Consider the following 14769-nt stretch of genomic DNA (forward strand, 5'->3'; position numbering starts at 1 on the left):
ATAATATAAAATTAAAAATTATTATCATATTTATAAACAATAATAATAATAATCATTACAAAAAAACTTTAATACCGTACATGTATGGCCTACGCTGTGAAACCTAAATATTTTTACGCGTATACAATATTTAATCGTGTAAAAATAACTAAAGTTGCTAAAATAATTGTTTGCCATGCTGTGGCACCAATAGTTAGCTACATGCTGCATAATTTACATCAGAATTAACTGTTGTATAGTGGTTTTGTGTCAACCGTTCGCTTTTTGCTTTTGCGCAATAAATAAAAAACTTAAAACATTGTCAGTCTTTTATAAATATTTGTATGCATTTAGTGATTTCGCTTTTGTTGTTGGTATAGCAGTGATTTTTTGTTTGACGTTCGCGCGGCACAGCAACTTTGCCAGCGTTTTGTTTTTTTTTTTTTGTGTTTTGCTTTTGTTTTGATTCTGCTACAGATGACAGCATCTGAGATTGAAGCCATTCAACTTTTATGGGCATTTCAAAATTTAAATTACATTTTTTTATGTTTACATGTTTACATAATTTTAAATTATCGTTTTGAATAGAAAAAGCAATTGCTTATCAATTTAGGTGTGTAGAGTTCATAGTTTAGTGATACATAGTTATATTTGTAAGTTAGCAGTAAAAAATATGTTATCTATGTACGAGTATATATGTATATAAGTGAAATTATTATCATATAAGTCCGGCGCGATCCGCAAGAGAATGCCACGAGACTTTTTGTATATGCACGTGTGAGGATATTCAGGCATAAAGTGTTTTTCGAAGCGATATTTTTTAGTTATTTAGTAATATCCGTACAAATTGCAAAATATGTGACCAAAATTTTATACATCACTGTACTTTGGCGCAAATTATGCTCGCCACCTTACTTCTTCTGCTTTTTCAAATTATTGCACTTACTTAGCTAATAGTATAGCTTATTTGAGTGTAAATAGTACGTGTTCGTAAGGTATTATGTAAAAAAATATTATAATTAATTTAGCGCAAAAGTTGCAAAACCCATTTGAAAATAAAAAATCAAATACGAAGATTGTAATTCTTAATACAATAAGTAGGTATGTATGTATGTGAAATAGTGAATCAGTTAAGTTTAGATGTATATGGGATTCTCTTGTCCCGTAAGTAAACGGAACATTGAAGTTGGCATAGTCTTCATTAAGATCTGTTGGCGAAAATATGCATAATTAATTATTTTAATTAAAATATGCATAAGCAATTGTTTTACCTCGCCCACGGATGTAGCGAGCAGATTCACTATTTTTTCATGCGGCACCGCCACCACACTCTGATTGTTGATCTCTATTATGCGATGGCCAACGCGCACACCACCGCGTTCCGCAATGCCGCCACGCAGCAAGCTACAAATCTGTCCAAGATCAATAACAAAGCAATTAAAATATAGTACAAACTAAATTATAACTGCACTACGCACCACGCCATTCTGCACACTAAATCCCAGCTGATATTTGGTGTTTGGCCGTTTGATTTTCACCTCAACTACCGGTGGACACGGCACCACAGTGAATTTGACCGCTGTCTGATTTTTGGCGTTGCGTATATAACTCTGGCATGTGGACAGCGGCAGGCCCACCAAGCTCATACCGTTAATGGCAATCAATTGATCACCGATATTTAATTGGCCGCAACGCGCCGCAGCACCCGTCGACATTAGATTAGCTATCACCACGGTGGGCAGCATCGAGCCCCAACCGCTTTCCACTATCACCACACCGAGTATTTCGCCTTTCACCTTTGGTACAACAACCTCTTTTTGCAATTCCTTTTTGGCGAATATTTCCAGTTCATCGCCGAATATCTCCTGACTATTGAGCACCTCCTGATAATCCATCTCCTTCACAAAACTATGATCTTCAATGCCATTCGCTTTTAGGAATTCCATATAGGCCACCTGAAAGGCTTGACCAATTGATTGTGCAATGAATTGTGCCTCATCGCTTTCGAAAACATGGCAAATCATTTTTGGTGTGCGATTATGTTTATTGCTGCCGTTGCCAATGTTGCAGCCGCTAATGCCATTGGCAGTGGTGCCGTTGGCAACGGTGCTGCCACAACCACTGGTGTTTGCACTAGTGCCACAACCGGTGCCATTCTCTTGAGCATCTTTATTGCCATTACCACAGCCATTGGTGACGTCTACGTCGGAGCCACACGAGTCGGACGGCACAAACCGACGGCGCGCCATTAACACAACCAAATCGCCGATATCTGCAATGTAGGAGATTGTGCGCAAGGCATGATCCATCATAATCTCCTTGAGGTCTGTATTAAGCACCATGATCTTTTCGGTTGATATGAATAGATCGACTTCTGTCGAGGGTTGGCTCTCGCCTTCTGGTGCCTGCAATACCGAGTATATTTTATGTATGACATTTAATAGCAAATAATTCACACTCAAAAACAATTATCCAAAACAAAGCATTGCGTTTGAGGTTATGTCTAGCCAAAACACTTACCAAAGCCTACAGGGTTTCGCATTTAAAATTCGAGCAGCAATAGAGGGCAAAAAATTTAATGATTATTTATCACAAGTATGTATGTATGTTAGTAAGCTACGCCACAAGGTGTTTCCTTTACATGCAATAGAAGCTATATTTTTGGTAGCCTACCTTAATACGCGACACAGCTTCTTCGGCCTGCATCATACGCGTTGATTTCGTTGGTTGCCCCTCGCACACCAACTGCGTCGAGCCTAAATAACGCGCACGAAAAAGGACCCCTTCAATTAGCACTGCAGGATCCAATAGTCCTGCGGAAAAAGTGAAACTCTTTATTTATTGAACGAAGCAGCATGCTGTATCCGAGAGAACACAGAAAAACACAAGCTTTTACAATACACATATTTATAATTTTTCATTTTTCTAGAAATACTTTTGTTCAAACCTACTTTTGCACCCTGAACAGGGTATATTATTCGAACTCAGATACTCTATAAAATATATACACAAAATATCAGCGTGACGAGCTGAGTCCATTTGAGCCGTCTTGTGGTCTGTCTGTATATATGCGAACTAGTCCTACAGGTTTTGAGATATTGATATCTGAAATTTTGCAGACTTCCTCTTCTTAAGAAGCTTAAGAATATGCACATTTGTCGGAACCCCCGATAACGAACCAATATAGCATATTGCTGACATACAGATTGAACGATCGGAATTAAGTTCTTGTATGTAAAGCTTTTTTAACTGTCCAGATATCTACTGAAAATTCGTCGTAGATTATTGGTCAATGAAACGATACAATTTCTGAAGAGTGTTCAGATCAGACCACCTTACTTATAGCTGCCATACAAACTTACCGAAGAAAATCAAGTTCTTGCATGGGAACTTTTATTTTAGTTGTTGTTTTTGTAGCGGCAGTTTTCGACCGAATTGACAGCCCTCGACCGGATAAAAATCCGGCTCCGGGTTCGTAGACCCGACTGTCGTGAGAACGAATGGGAACTCTTGTATTTGTGAAGGATATTATAGCTTCCCTGCAACCGGAGTTTACTTTTTTCTTCTTATCCACTCAATAAGTTGAATATATTGAACTCTAACAAAATCAAAACAAAGCCAACACAAACTATTTACAAAATACTAAAAATGAAAATCGAACTGAAATATTAAACCAACGAGAAATTTACGCTTAAAAACTTGACTTAATTTAATTACATTTGACTTACATTGTATGTAAACACGAATATATACACACACGCATTACGTTGTACATATGCATTGAAATTAACGTATATTTTTTTGTTATTGTTTATGTATTTTCGTATCACGTTAGCGTGCAAAGACAATCAAAGAGACAAAGAGACGCCCACAAATAGAGATTATACACATAGCTATTGACAAACTTATCGGAAATGTTCGCTCAACTTACCCTCCTTATTGCGTGTCTTAGCCTTCTTGTCGCTATTCGCCGAATCTTTGAGCGATTTGATAGAACCCGTTGGACTTTTTGTGTATTGCAGTTTTTCGGGTGAGGTGATCGTAACATCCGCGCTGCCTACAATCTGGCATTGTTCTGGCGAACTGGGCGTTAACGCTGTGCCGATGCCTTGACGTATTGTTGCTGATGAGAAAGCTTGCGGTTTAATACTGACCGAATTTGTAGTGAGCATCGTTATGTCCGAGGTGCTGGGCGATTGATCATTGGAATCGGTACCACCACCAATACGTGATGTTTTTGGCCAGATTGTCTAATGGCAAAGAAAAAAAAAATATTATTAAATTAATGAGGTTGGGACGGAATTACGCATAGTAAGATGGATAATAACGAAATAAAGCACCTTTTCATCGTAAAACCCTTGCTCATCAACACGCTGCTGCCCCAGCAATCTATCCGTCTCCAAATCTGTGTCAGGTTCTTCCTCCTCGCCCGGGCCTGTTCCACCAGCATTCTCATCATTAGGAACACAGTTCAACTTATGCAAATGATGGCTTCCCATTCGGTTGGCTGTTAGTGCAGCATTCGTTGGTGATGTTTTACGCGGCACCCAAACTGGTGATTCTGGATCGGGCGGTAGTACTTCGTCGCAGAATTTTAATTTCTCTGGCTGAGTTTTAGCACGCTGCAGCGCCGACCGTATCTCCTTCATCGCCTCCTGTATATCAGCTGACTCGCGCTGCTGTTTTGTGCGAACGCACTGTCGATATGCCACTGATGCTTGTGGTGGTGGTGGAGATTGTTGTGTGGCTATAAAGATAAAATGGAAACACGAAGTGAATCCATACGTAAAACGAAAACAAAATCAAGCAAAGAAAGCGTATTATATACAAATATTAACATGGCTGTCATGTTCACGTATTTACAGTTGAATTGTATGTGCTTACTAGTAACCGGTGCGTAGACTGCATCGTAATTAGAATCGTTATGGCTCAGCTCATTCGATGTGTTTAAACAAATGTCAGAATTGTTGTTGCAGCAACTGCTGTCGTTGTGCATTAGTTCATGACTGCACAACTGCTGATCTGGCTGATGTGTTTGTTGTAGTTGTTGCTGTTGTTGTTGTTGTTGAATAATATTTTCAGGAACATCACTTAAATCGTTTATTAAATGGCCATCCATCGGAATAGTATTCCCTAAAGTGTTTGACATGCAACTATCATGGCACTCGTGTGAGAAACTCGCGTTATACTCATTATTTTGCAGCATTGTAGGGAGCTTGTGTTGTTGCGGTTGTACTTGATATTGATGCGCTTGTGACTGCGTCGGGCAATTCTCCGCACAGCCGCTGTCAAATATTTGTTTTTCATTCTCTACGGCGGTATTAACATTATTTTCCGTATCTGAGGCGTGGCCGCTCGACAAACCGTCCTCTAGTACCGGCATGCTGGTGTACAATTTGCCATAGTCCGTGGGGCAATTGATGTCGTTTGACAAACTATCGAGATCACCGCAATTTGAGTCGTAATCAGTGGTCTCAGGCGAAAGAGTAAAATTGCGCGAATGGCGGCGTAGATTTGCTTCCAATTCTGTGTCGGCCAAATCTCCACTGCTTCGACTATTTGAATCTATGTACAACTCAATGTCGTTGTTTTCATTGTAAACCGACTCACAGGGCTGTAAATTAGGAGACCAGAGAGATTAATTAGATAAGTTAGACAAATATTGATATAAAACGTTTTCGCTGTGACATGCTTGCTTATTTGTGAGAGAACTAGCAACGATTTTATGCAAGCGATTTGAAATAATTTTAAGGGGTTAGAAGTAGTCAGAATTTTCAAAAAATCCAAATTCTTTTCATACTTAAATACATATAATATCTTCGAAATATACTAATTTAAAGTAAAGCTGAAAAATACTTTTCGATTGATTCGATAATTAGCAAAGGGTTCTCAGGCGCTTGGGAACGATCGTTCAAATAGTCGAAAACCGCTCCATCTGGTATCGCTCATTCGCCTACCAAATTAACCTAACCTAACAACAGTTATTATATTTACAATAATTTACGTCTTTTTATCCTCAAAACGGACGTTTCTAATTCAATATAAACAATAATGTTTATTTTCTATTTACGTCTAGACCATACTCACTTGCTTGCGAGGCGAACGGTGAATCATATTTAATTCCTCTTTGGGTATTCTAGCTAAGCGTTGTCCTATATACGCCTGTTCCATATGTTTTCCCTCTTCCCGCTCACGTTCGCGCTCTTGTTCGTATTCCATATGGGTATCCTGGTTGAAATATAGATATGAATACAAGTGTATTTAATTTATTGTTGCGCAATTTGCACAGTTCAAAAATGACATACACAACTTCCCACGTCATCGCCACTTTCAGTGTAGTCGGTAAAACGTTTTTCGTCCTCTGAATTCGCTTTAAAGAAGTCCTCGAGCACTTTTCGCGTTTCCGAACACTCATACAAGTAATCAAAAGCTGGCGTTTTGACCTGAGCCCCATCAATACCGGGTGTACTCCTTTCGTCGATGTCAATTAAATTGCCAACTGATTTATTATCACGACAGTTATTCAATCCAATTAATGACGTCGGTGTGGTCGAATAATAATGCTGCTGTTGCTGCTGCAAAAGCCGTTGTGCACATTGTGTCGAACGTGAATTAACCTCCTGTTGCATTAGTTGTTGTTGCATGGAGGCGTATTGCTGTGAACCTGCAATTGGTGACACGCGTTGTGGAAAACCTGGCGGACGTTTGGGTAGGGCGCAAGTGCCTGTCTGCTTGGTGGTGCCTAGTGGTTGATTGCCAAAGCGACGTGGGGAACCTTCATACTCGGCAATTGGTAGCTGGCCTATCATTTTCGTGACCTTCAAAATATCCTCATTATTGTGTTGATGATGCACCGAGGTGTAGCCTTCTGGAACACTGTTCGTATGCTGTATTGAGCTATTAATGGTATTTGAAAACCCGGAAGTATTGGTTTTATTCATCCAATTAGTGTCAATATCATCGAATACCACTATTTCACCATCGCGCAAACATTGAGCACCAACTTTACCGACATCCGTAGGTGACCCTCCTGGGCTGGCTAGACCCTGCAATAAACAATAGAAATTAGTTTTGAATTTTCGTAGATGTGTAACAATTTCCGCTTACTTGTGGCATTACATTCTGCTGTTCAAATTGACTACCCGGGCTACGGCCTACTCTTATCTGATGATGATGCTGTCGATGCTGATGATGCAATGCATATTGCACATCCGTATTCAAGTCAGGAGAATTAAGAACAGTGCTAGCTGGTGTAACATTTGGACTTCGCGTGCGCATTTCCCACACGTACCGCTCTTGCGGTTTTTCACTGAACGTACCAACAATTCCTTCCGGCGGTGCAACCATTTCGCTATTTAGATTCGTTTGATTGCTAACATCTGTTGATGCGCATGTACGAGCAATTCCTCCTATAGAACCCATTGCGTTATTTAGGTTAGCATTTGAATTGTTGACGTTCACATTAGAACTTGTCATATGAACTCCAGATGATGAACCCATTGTACTGGCGTTTTGAGCGGCGGTGTGGAATATAACGCAACCATTGTTAGATGACTCCAATTCGCTACTTTCGGAGTTCATTTTAATTTCCTTTTCTAAGAAAAAATTAGTTTTTTCTTTGTTTGCATTTACATATATTTTCTTTGTTTATTGCCGGTGCACTTGGCTTTGGCTTGATGTAGCTTTTCAAAAGCAACGAAACTGAGTGTATTGGTTATTTGAACTTATTCGACGGATATATCAGTATTTTATTGTCCTACCATTCGTGTAACATTTAGTTGCTTTATTTGCAGTGATATTTGCTTTTTCTCCAAATGTTCCATTTACGTATAGCAAGCATTTTGGTGGTGAATCTACATCATCTAGTAAGACAAAGCAAATGCAGTTAATTGTTTTGAAAAGTTCATTGACATTATATTGTTCCACTATTGCTATTTATTTATTATATATATTATAACAAATCCAAACACTTTGGTTGCGATTATGCGACGAGAGAATTATTGCGTACATATAACCTACAAGACCAATGACAACATCGCAATTCAAAATTCGGATATTTCTCTTATTCACGCACTTAGCTTCTAAAATCTTAAAGATTATAATTTCCTAAATAGTCTGCGCCGTAACATAAACAACAACCCATTCATAAAATGATACATGACAGACACAGTCAGTTATTTTATACATAATGACACATTGCACGAACCCAGCATCCCAACCCTAAATATATAAAACACGCCGACATTATGACGAATCGTTCGAATAGTTTCCACAATTATTTCTCCATAATTTTATTTTAGTGGGCATGAGAATTATTAACATATTGTTGTTTAGCTCCTAATGCAGCAACACCTCAAACCATTGCACTGCTGCTTTTGGTATATAAGTTGTCGACTTCCTTGCTAATAGCTGATTTGGAGCAGACGGTGATCTTTTAATTTTTGCTGCATTAAAAATTTATGAATTCACTGAACCACTTGTACGTAAGGCGCATACAAATCCTATTCAGATAGAATCACAGCGAAATTCTTAATATTTTCTTTTTTAAATTGACTACATTAACCGAACGTAAGAAAATCAATAAATTGAAAACGTCTGCGAAATCTGTATGTATGTAATTATGACCGTTCTTTGGCAGTCAAAGATACAACGAAAGATAATTTATTAAAAATAATTTATTTAAACGCTTACTTTCACAATTATTTTATTTATATCTTTATTATCCAGCACAATTTTTATGTATTTTTAATAAAAACTCTTTATTTATTGCACATAAACCTTCACTGCCAGCAATTTTTTCCTTAACCAGCAGCTTATTTTTCCAATTACCTGTGTTTCCAATTACTTTTTCAACTGCTTCGCACGATGGAACTTGCCACATAAAATGAAAAAGATTTATCAAAAAATTATTTAAAAAGTAAAATAGACAATATGCATATGATAGCAGGAATATTATGATTAGACCTTGTAAAAATCGGAATTAGAATAATAACTGGTTCCATTACTATAAACAATAAATTAATGTAATTTCTATGACATTTACAAGTTTTTTAAAAGGTTATATATCCTGCGCATTCTAGATGCAAACCAAATTGTTAGTTTGGTGCCAAACCAATTTTTGCTGTCAATTTTGTATTTGCATTTTTGCAGAGTTGTCAAAATTGGAATCAGCTGTGACGCGTTCACAATCAATTCACACATTTCTAGATTGATATATTAAAATAAATTATATTGATTTAAAAGTTCTAAAAACTCTTTAAAATGGCAGCAGAAACAGCAGCAATAAATCCAGCAGAGCGTTTAAAGTTAGGACCACGAGAGGGAGTGACATACCCTTTGGTGGTGCAATATTGTGGTAACTGCACAATGCCACTCGAAGTAAGTCGATAGAATTTTATTATAGAATTTATTTAATTTGTTATTATTTCTATAAGTATTGTGAATACTATCCCGAATTCGAAAAATGCCGTGCTTGGCTTGAAAAACATCTTCCAAGCGAATTTGAACAAATGAAAATTAAAGATGAAGCGTCCGGTGCTGACGGTACAGATGATGACAAGAAAAGACAAAAACGCGGAGGTAAGGGTATGATGAAGATTAAAAAAAAGGAGGATGTGCCCAAGAAGATTACAGTTTCGAGAGCTCCGCGTGGCAAAAAGAAGTCCGTAACTGTCGTGACCGGCTTAAATACTTTCGGTAAATGAATGGGTTTCCTTTCAATTTTTTTAGGGATAATAAAGTAGCCCTTTTTTCATATTTGATAGACATTGACCTAAAAGTTGCTGCAAAGTTTTTTGGCACAAAATTCGCATGCGGCTCATCTGTTACTGGTGAGGATGAAATTGTTATTCAAGGAGATGTAAAGGACGATCTCTTCGATGTAATACCTGAGAAGTGGCCCGAGATTGATGAAGATTATATTGATGACTTAGGCGACCAGAAACGATAAGTTATAATATTTTGGCTGCGCTCTTTTGCATTTCTAATAACAAATAATACTTATGTCAACTTTGTATAAAACAATTGGCTTTATTTTTATATTAAGTATTTTCGGTTGGAGTGTTAGGAAAATGTTTAGCAACAATTTGCAGAATTTCGTTCACTTGCTCTTCGGATAAGCGTTCCTCACTGTCCTCAATAAGCTGAATATTGAAAAAGAAAATTACTACTAAATCATGACGGTTAAACTAGTATTTACCAGTTGAATATGTAGAGCACTCGTTGGGGGATCGTTGACCATCATTAAACATTCTGTTGTTGTTAACTTACAGCTTAAGTTTTTTACTTCTGTTAAAAATGCATGAATACTTTCACGCGATTCTTGTTTACACGGCGAGTCTTCCAAGTATTGCAAAGTCTACAAAAAAATAAATTGTTTAGCATAATAAATAGCTTTTATATGTATTTCAAAAATACTTCGTATGTTATTGTTGCCAGGTTTCGTAGTCCATATTTTTTCTTAGTGTCCTTAAGTGTTTTCAGAGACTCCATCACTTCGTAATTGGACAACACCGAAAAACAGGGATTCACACTGCGAAGGATGAAATATGACTTATTTTCTGACATCGACGACAACACTGATAACCCTCACCATCCCAACGGGGACTGATAACCGTTAAAAAAAACAACAACAACTTATTTTCTGACAAAAATACTCACATTTCCATATTGTTTTAAATAATTGTGCTTTCAGTTAATTTATATTTCATTTATAAGTTCCTTCTTACTTTTACACAATTTGTTTATTTTCACTCATGTGCGAATTGTTTGTTTTTACAGAATTACGCTTCTTTTTGACATTTGTATATTTCCTTATGCACTGTTCTCATTTTTCGTTTGCTTATAAATTCATAACGCTGCATCTCAAAACAGCAATAATAATATTGCCAATCAATTTTCGAACTTATTGTCATTGAGATTGGGAATATATTTATTTAAACATCTTGGTAAAAACCTTTGCGAAATAACGTCGGGCTTTGAGCTATAGAAGCAGAACAATTTAAAATATATTGATCAAAATGTTTGAGGAGAACAGAGAGAGTGAATAATCTCTTTTATGTACTAATGCATTTTCGGAACTGATTTATTTACTCTTACTATTTGTCAAAAAAAATTTTTAGGACCGTTTTCTCATTGTCTGGTCATAGCCATCTGTCAATTAAGTTCTAGTTAAAGATAGGTTATTTAGCGACGAAGGAGTCTTGGCTAAGTTAACTAGAACTAAACCAACAGAAAATTTAGAAAACGGCTTTAGACAACTACAGGCAAATATTATATCAACATTCATTTCGTTACTTATTTGGGTCACTTTTGCAAAAATTTCGATCGAAATAAAATAAAATTTTCATAATTATAATTAATATGAGGAAGGATCTGTTTATAATTAAAAAAAAAGGGAAATGAATATTACATTCACATTGCTTCGATTCGATCGTGATAACGAATATATGAATTTTAAGGTGTTTCCAATATTTTCCTAACTCAATTGTTCAAAACGTTAAAAAAAATGTGAACGAGGTATTTTGTACGAGAACAGATATGTTAAATGCCTGCAACTCTGGATAAGTGGCAAAAAAAGCAAGTAGTATTTTGCCGGTTTGGCATGTCTTTTTTTTTAATTTTTAAAAACCATGATTTGAGGATGACAAATGTGACAGTTATAATTTCTATCATATGTGCTTATAATTTTTGTTAACTTTGTCTAAATTTCTCGTTGAAATATAGTAAACAACATTAAGAATTAGCAGACAAGCTTCAATGTTGAGTGAAGATAAAATATTACCCGTAAGATGTGATCATTCGTTTATTGTAATCTTTTATTATTTCATTATATCTTATAATAGGTCGGCAGAAGTCGTAAAAGGTTGAGAATTCGTCGGCTGGCCAGTAGTCCTGCAGATGAAAAGCGTAAAAAGAAACAGGAGTCCAAAAATCGCATTTTCTTACGAAAACTCAAACGCGCTCTGTTTATTACATTATTCTTGTCGGCAGCCGCTGCAGTTATATTAGGACATCATCTCACACGTAGCAATGCTAAGAAATCTACAATATTCAAAGATTTTTTAACTAGTTATCGACGACAGTACCATCAAATTGTACATGGGAAACCACACTATTGTGAAACATTATTAAATGTTCAATCCATGATGTCAGGTGTGCGTAAATATACAATTCTGCATCAAGAGCAAGCTTTGCAACAATTGGAAAGCACTCTAAGGAATCAAACACAGTTTCACTCCATTGCAATAGTAGGACCATCGGGTGTTGGAAAAACTATGACAGCAAGTGCTTTAGCGGCAAATTTTCCATGGCGTGAAAATGTTTGGACATATGCTTGGAATACACATGTTGAAAATGAAGTACAGAAATTTCGCATGTTACGACTTTATGTAGAGCAGTTTTCTGATTGTGGCAGTAATTTATTAATAGTTGATAACCTTTTGACATGTGATGACGCGATAGTCCCACTATTGAATCAAATGATAGCATCTCAAGATGACGCAAGTAATAAGCGCGTCATCGTGATTTATATATTTAATTTAAACGCAATGCTGGATTCAAATTCGTATCAGCAACAGGAAAATACTTTGCAACATTTACCTAATACAACCATAATAAATTTCAAGAGATTAAATAAAAAGGATTTGAGGGAGTGTATATACCGCGAAATACATACTGAAAATCTAATTATCACTAAAGATAACTTTGACGAAATTGCGAACACAATTGATGTAGAAACCTCTGGATGCAAGAAAGTGAAAGCAAAAGTACTAGTTTATGGACGTCGCTCGGAGGAAAATGCGAATACTTATGAGGGCTGAAAGCTAAGTTTCCAAAGATTTTATCCAATTAGAAAAGGACTGAATTACTTTATAGATAAATTTACAATAATATCGCGTATATAAGTCATATACTTTTACAAAGAATTTATTGTAATTCTGATAAAAAAAAAAAAAATTTATTTTTGCCACTATTTACATGTATGTTAAAATTAGAGATATTAATCTCAAAAATTAAAAGACAAAAGAAATGTAATTTTCCTTATTCCGTTTCGTTTACGTAGACCCGACTGTCGTGGTAATGGTATAAAGTCCCTAATGCTGATTTGTGGGAACCGCCGAAAACGGACTACCAAAGCATACATACATATATGTAGTTGCCATACAAACTGATACATTTTTTTTTCTTTAAAATTGCCTGGTAGCATGTTTGAGGAGAGCTCAAAATTAACTGTAATCAAAGCCACTTAACGGAAGGTACAGGAACAGAAAGTCTATGAGCAGGGAAACATGGCGATTAGTTTGATCTGACATGTAAATGTTCTGTTAGAGGAATTCTGTAATGTGGAGATCCTGGTGTCAGATGCTGCCGGACGCGGTCTTATGAAGAGTGTAAAAATTCAAGCGGTCGATTGTAACACCTAGAACCTTTGTGGTGCCATCGACTGAAATAGGCTCCAGCAGTGAAGGAACGAGAATTGTCGTGGAAATTTACATTTTCTCCAACAAGGATTTCACCTCGTAAATGGTGCAAACTCTTTTGTCATAATACATATGTACGTCTTTTGCCTTATCCGCTTCTGTATACGTAGATTGGTCCATCCACTTCGTACACTTTTAGAGATTTACCACTTGCCTAACCTGCAAATTAACATCTCTTACGTGTGTAAGTTGTTGTGCTCATTCGCTAAGATTTATAGTTTTTCAATTCTTCTAGCAAGGATGAAAAGATCAGCAGCAGCAGCGATTGTAGAAATGGTGAAGCAGGCCCAGTTGGCTTTGTTGTCGTTAACAAAGGTGCGATTGTCCACACAAATAAATTCAGGAGGTTTCTTGATCGAGATAATATGGGACAAATGATGTGATGCAAGAGTTAGCATAGGTTATGTTATTATCGAACGGTTATCTAGTCCCCGTTAGGCTGGTAAGGTTCAGATAAGTTGTCATTGAGGTCATCCGACGGTATGCCGAGAAACGTGCAGGGTTGGACCAAAGGGAGGCTGTCAGATGTGTAGGGTTAGCTGGACATGCAAAGAGATGGGGGAAACTGATTGCATGCTGGACATATGTTTGATATCTCGTTCACTCTGCATAAGTGGGGGTTTAATTGCTACTGTATCCAGAACGAACGTGCGCCAGGGTCACTCTTGGTTCTCGCTGCAAATCGAGCTCTTCATCTGCAAAGGGTGGTGATTTGACTCCAAGTACGCCATTCTCTGAAAGGAAGTCGGTAAAGGACACACCTAAAACCTTAGGGTTATTAACAGTCGAAAGCGTCTCAACGCCATCAACTGCAATGTTAAAGTAAAGTGCAGAATTACAAATTGTGTATATATTCAGTCAGCTCTGAGATCCTAAGATCGGCAGGCTACAATGACAAAGACCGTGGTAAGCCTTAAAGTCGCCTAATACCAAACGGGTTTCATCAGGAAACGCGGTACTTAATGTATATATGGTTTGTAATTTCAGGGACTGTAGGAATGTAATATCTCGAGCTCGCCATCACCTGGCTGGATAGCTGGATATGATATGACATTCTAGGAGAGGTTTAGGTCATGAATAACACAATATTGCACAGACTTATACGAATTTTTTCCTGTTTTTATATACATAATACATTATCGTTGAAAATTTGGATTGATTAGCAAACCTTTGTTGTCTCACTCCACTTTGGGACTTGTTTACAAACAATAGCACGCAAGGAATTCAAAAGTGTTTCCTATTAATTATTCATTTATTGCGACATTTATTTGTGTGAGTAAGGTTCAGTTTTTTTTTTTTTTTTTTTTTT

General features: G+C 36.9%; 4 protein-coding genes across 8 annotated transcripts; 2 read left to right on the top strand and 2 right to left on the bottom strand.

The window, feature by feature from the left end:
• Positions 1–80: 80 nt before the first annotated feature.
• Positions 81–8797, bottom strand: LOC108973743 (amyloid beta A4 precursor protein-binding family A member 1). Of its 5 annotated transcripts, XM_018941207.1 has the most exons (13): positions 8671–8797; positions 7740–7841; positions 7087–7680; positions 6285–7025; positions 6067–6207; positions 4864–5593; positions 4320–4726; positions 3911–4229; positions 2653–2792; positions 2500–2505; positions 1458–2384; positions 1251–1391; positions 81–1187 (listed from the first exon to the last, which is right to left on the bottom strand). In XM_018941207.1, exons 3-13 carry the CDS (start codon positions 7558–7560, stop codon positions 1116–1118), a joined length of 4098 nt encoding a protein of 1365 aa, XP_018796752.1. In that variant the 5' UTR covers positions 7561–7680; positions 7740–7841; positions 8671–8797; the 3' UTR covers positions 81–1115. The 5 variants fall into 5 exon arrangements, with proteins under 5 accessions (XP_018796752.1, XP_018796754.1, XP_018796751.1 ...); XM_018941209.1 differs by having other exon boundaries at positions 2653–2774; positions 7087–7841; XM_018941206.1 differs by having other exon boundaries at positions 7087–7841.
• Positions 8798–9135: 338 nt separating this feature from the next.
• Positions 9136–10002, top strand: LOC108973745 (density-regulated protein homolog). Its single transcript, XM_018941211.1, has 3 exons — positions 9136–9357; positions 9414–9675; positions 9744–10002. The coding sequence occupies exons 1-3, from the start codon at positions 9241–9243 to the stop codon at positions 9926–9928; spliced, it is 564 nt and encodes a 187-aa protein (XP_018796756.1). The 5' UTR covers positions 9136–9240; the 3' UTR covers positions 9929–10002.
• On the bottom strand, positions 9984–10678 carry LOC108973746 (DNA-directed RNA polymerase III subunit RPC9). Its single transcript, XM_018941212.1, has 4 exons — positions 10639–10678; positions 10396–10510; positions 10178–10336; positions 9984–10121 (listed from the first exon to the last, which is right to left on the bottom strand). The coding sequence occupies exons 1-4, from the start codon at positions 10644–10646 to the stop codon at positions 10020–10022; spliced, it is 384 nt and encodes a 127-aa protein (XP_018796757.1). The 5' UTR covers positions 10647–10678; the 3' UTR covers positions 9984–10019.
• A 916-nt stretch (positions 10679–11594) lies between these two features.
• Positions 11595–12968, top strand: LOC108973672. Its single transcript, XM_018941076.1, has 2 exons — positions 11595–11763; positions 11823–12968. The coding sequence occupies exons 1-2, from the start codon at positions 11737–11739 to the stop codon at positions 12798–12800; spliced, it is 1005 nt and encodes a 334-aa protein (XP_018796621.1). The 5' UTR covers positions 11595–11736; the 3' UTR covers positions 12801–12968.
• Positions 12969–14769: the final 1801 nt, after the last annotated feature.

Source organism: Bactrocera latifrons, unplaced genomic scaffold, assembly GCF_001853355.1.
Source record: "Bactrocera latifrons isolate USDA-ARS-PBARC rearing strain unplaced genomic scaffold, ASM185335v1 scaffold_5, whole genome shotgun sequence".
Classification (NCBI taxonomy): Eukaryota; Metazoa; Arthropoda; class Insecta; order Diptera; family Tephritidae; genus Bactrocera; species Bactrocera latifrons.

Excerpts from the sequence above, each read along its gene's own strand:
- LOC108973743 (XM_018941207.1), bottom strand. The coding sequence starts at position 7,560 with ATGAACTCCGAAAGTAGCGAATTGGAGTCATCTAACAATGGTTGCGTT. Across the intron at positions 4,727-4,863 it reads AGTCTACGCACCGGTTACTA|CCACACAACAATCTCCACCA; the intron begins GTAAGCACATAC and ends TTATCTTTATAG. Across the intron at positions 1,392-1,457 it reads TTAGTGTGCAGAATGGCGTG|ATTTGTAGCTTGCTGCGTGG; the intron begins GTGCGTAGTGCA and ends GATCTTGGACAG.
- LOC108973672 (XM_018941076.1), top strand. The coding sequence starts at position 11,737 with ATGTTGAGTGAAGATAAAATATTACCC. Across the intron at positions 11,764-11,822 it reads GTGAAGATAAAATATTACCC|GTCGGCAGAAGTCGTAAAAG; the intron begins GTAAGATGTGAT and ends ATCTTATAATAG.
- LOC108973745 (XM_018941211.1), top strand. The coding sequence starts at position 9,241 with ATGGCAGCAGAAACAGCAGCAATAAATCCAGCAGAGCGTTTAAAGTTA. Across the intron at positions 9,358-9,413 it reads ACTGCACAATGCCACTCGAA|TATTGTGAATACTATCCCGA; the intron begins GTAAGTCGATAG and ends TATTTCTATAAG. Across the intron at positions 9,676-9,743 it reads GACCGGCTTAAATACTTTCG|ACATTGACCTAAAAGTTGCT; the intron begins GTAAATGAATGG and ends CATATTTGATAG.
- LOC108973746 (XM_018941212.1), bottom strand. Across the intron at positions 10,337-10,395 it reads TGGCAACAATAACATACGAA|ACTTTGCAATACTTGGAAGA; the intron begins GTATTTTTGAAA and ends ATTTTTTTGTAG. Across the intron at positions 10,122-10,177 it reads GTGCTCTACATATTCAACTG|CTTATTGAGGACAGTGAGGA; the intron begins GTAAATACTAGT and ends TTCAATATTCAG.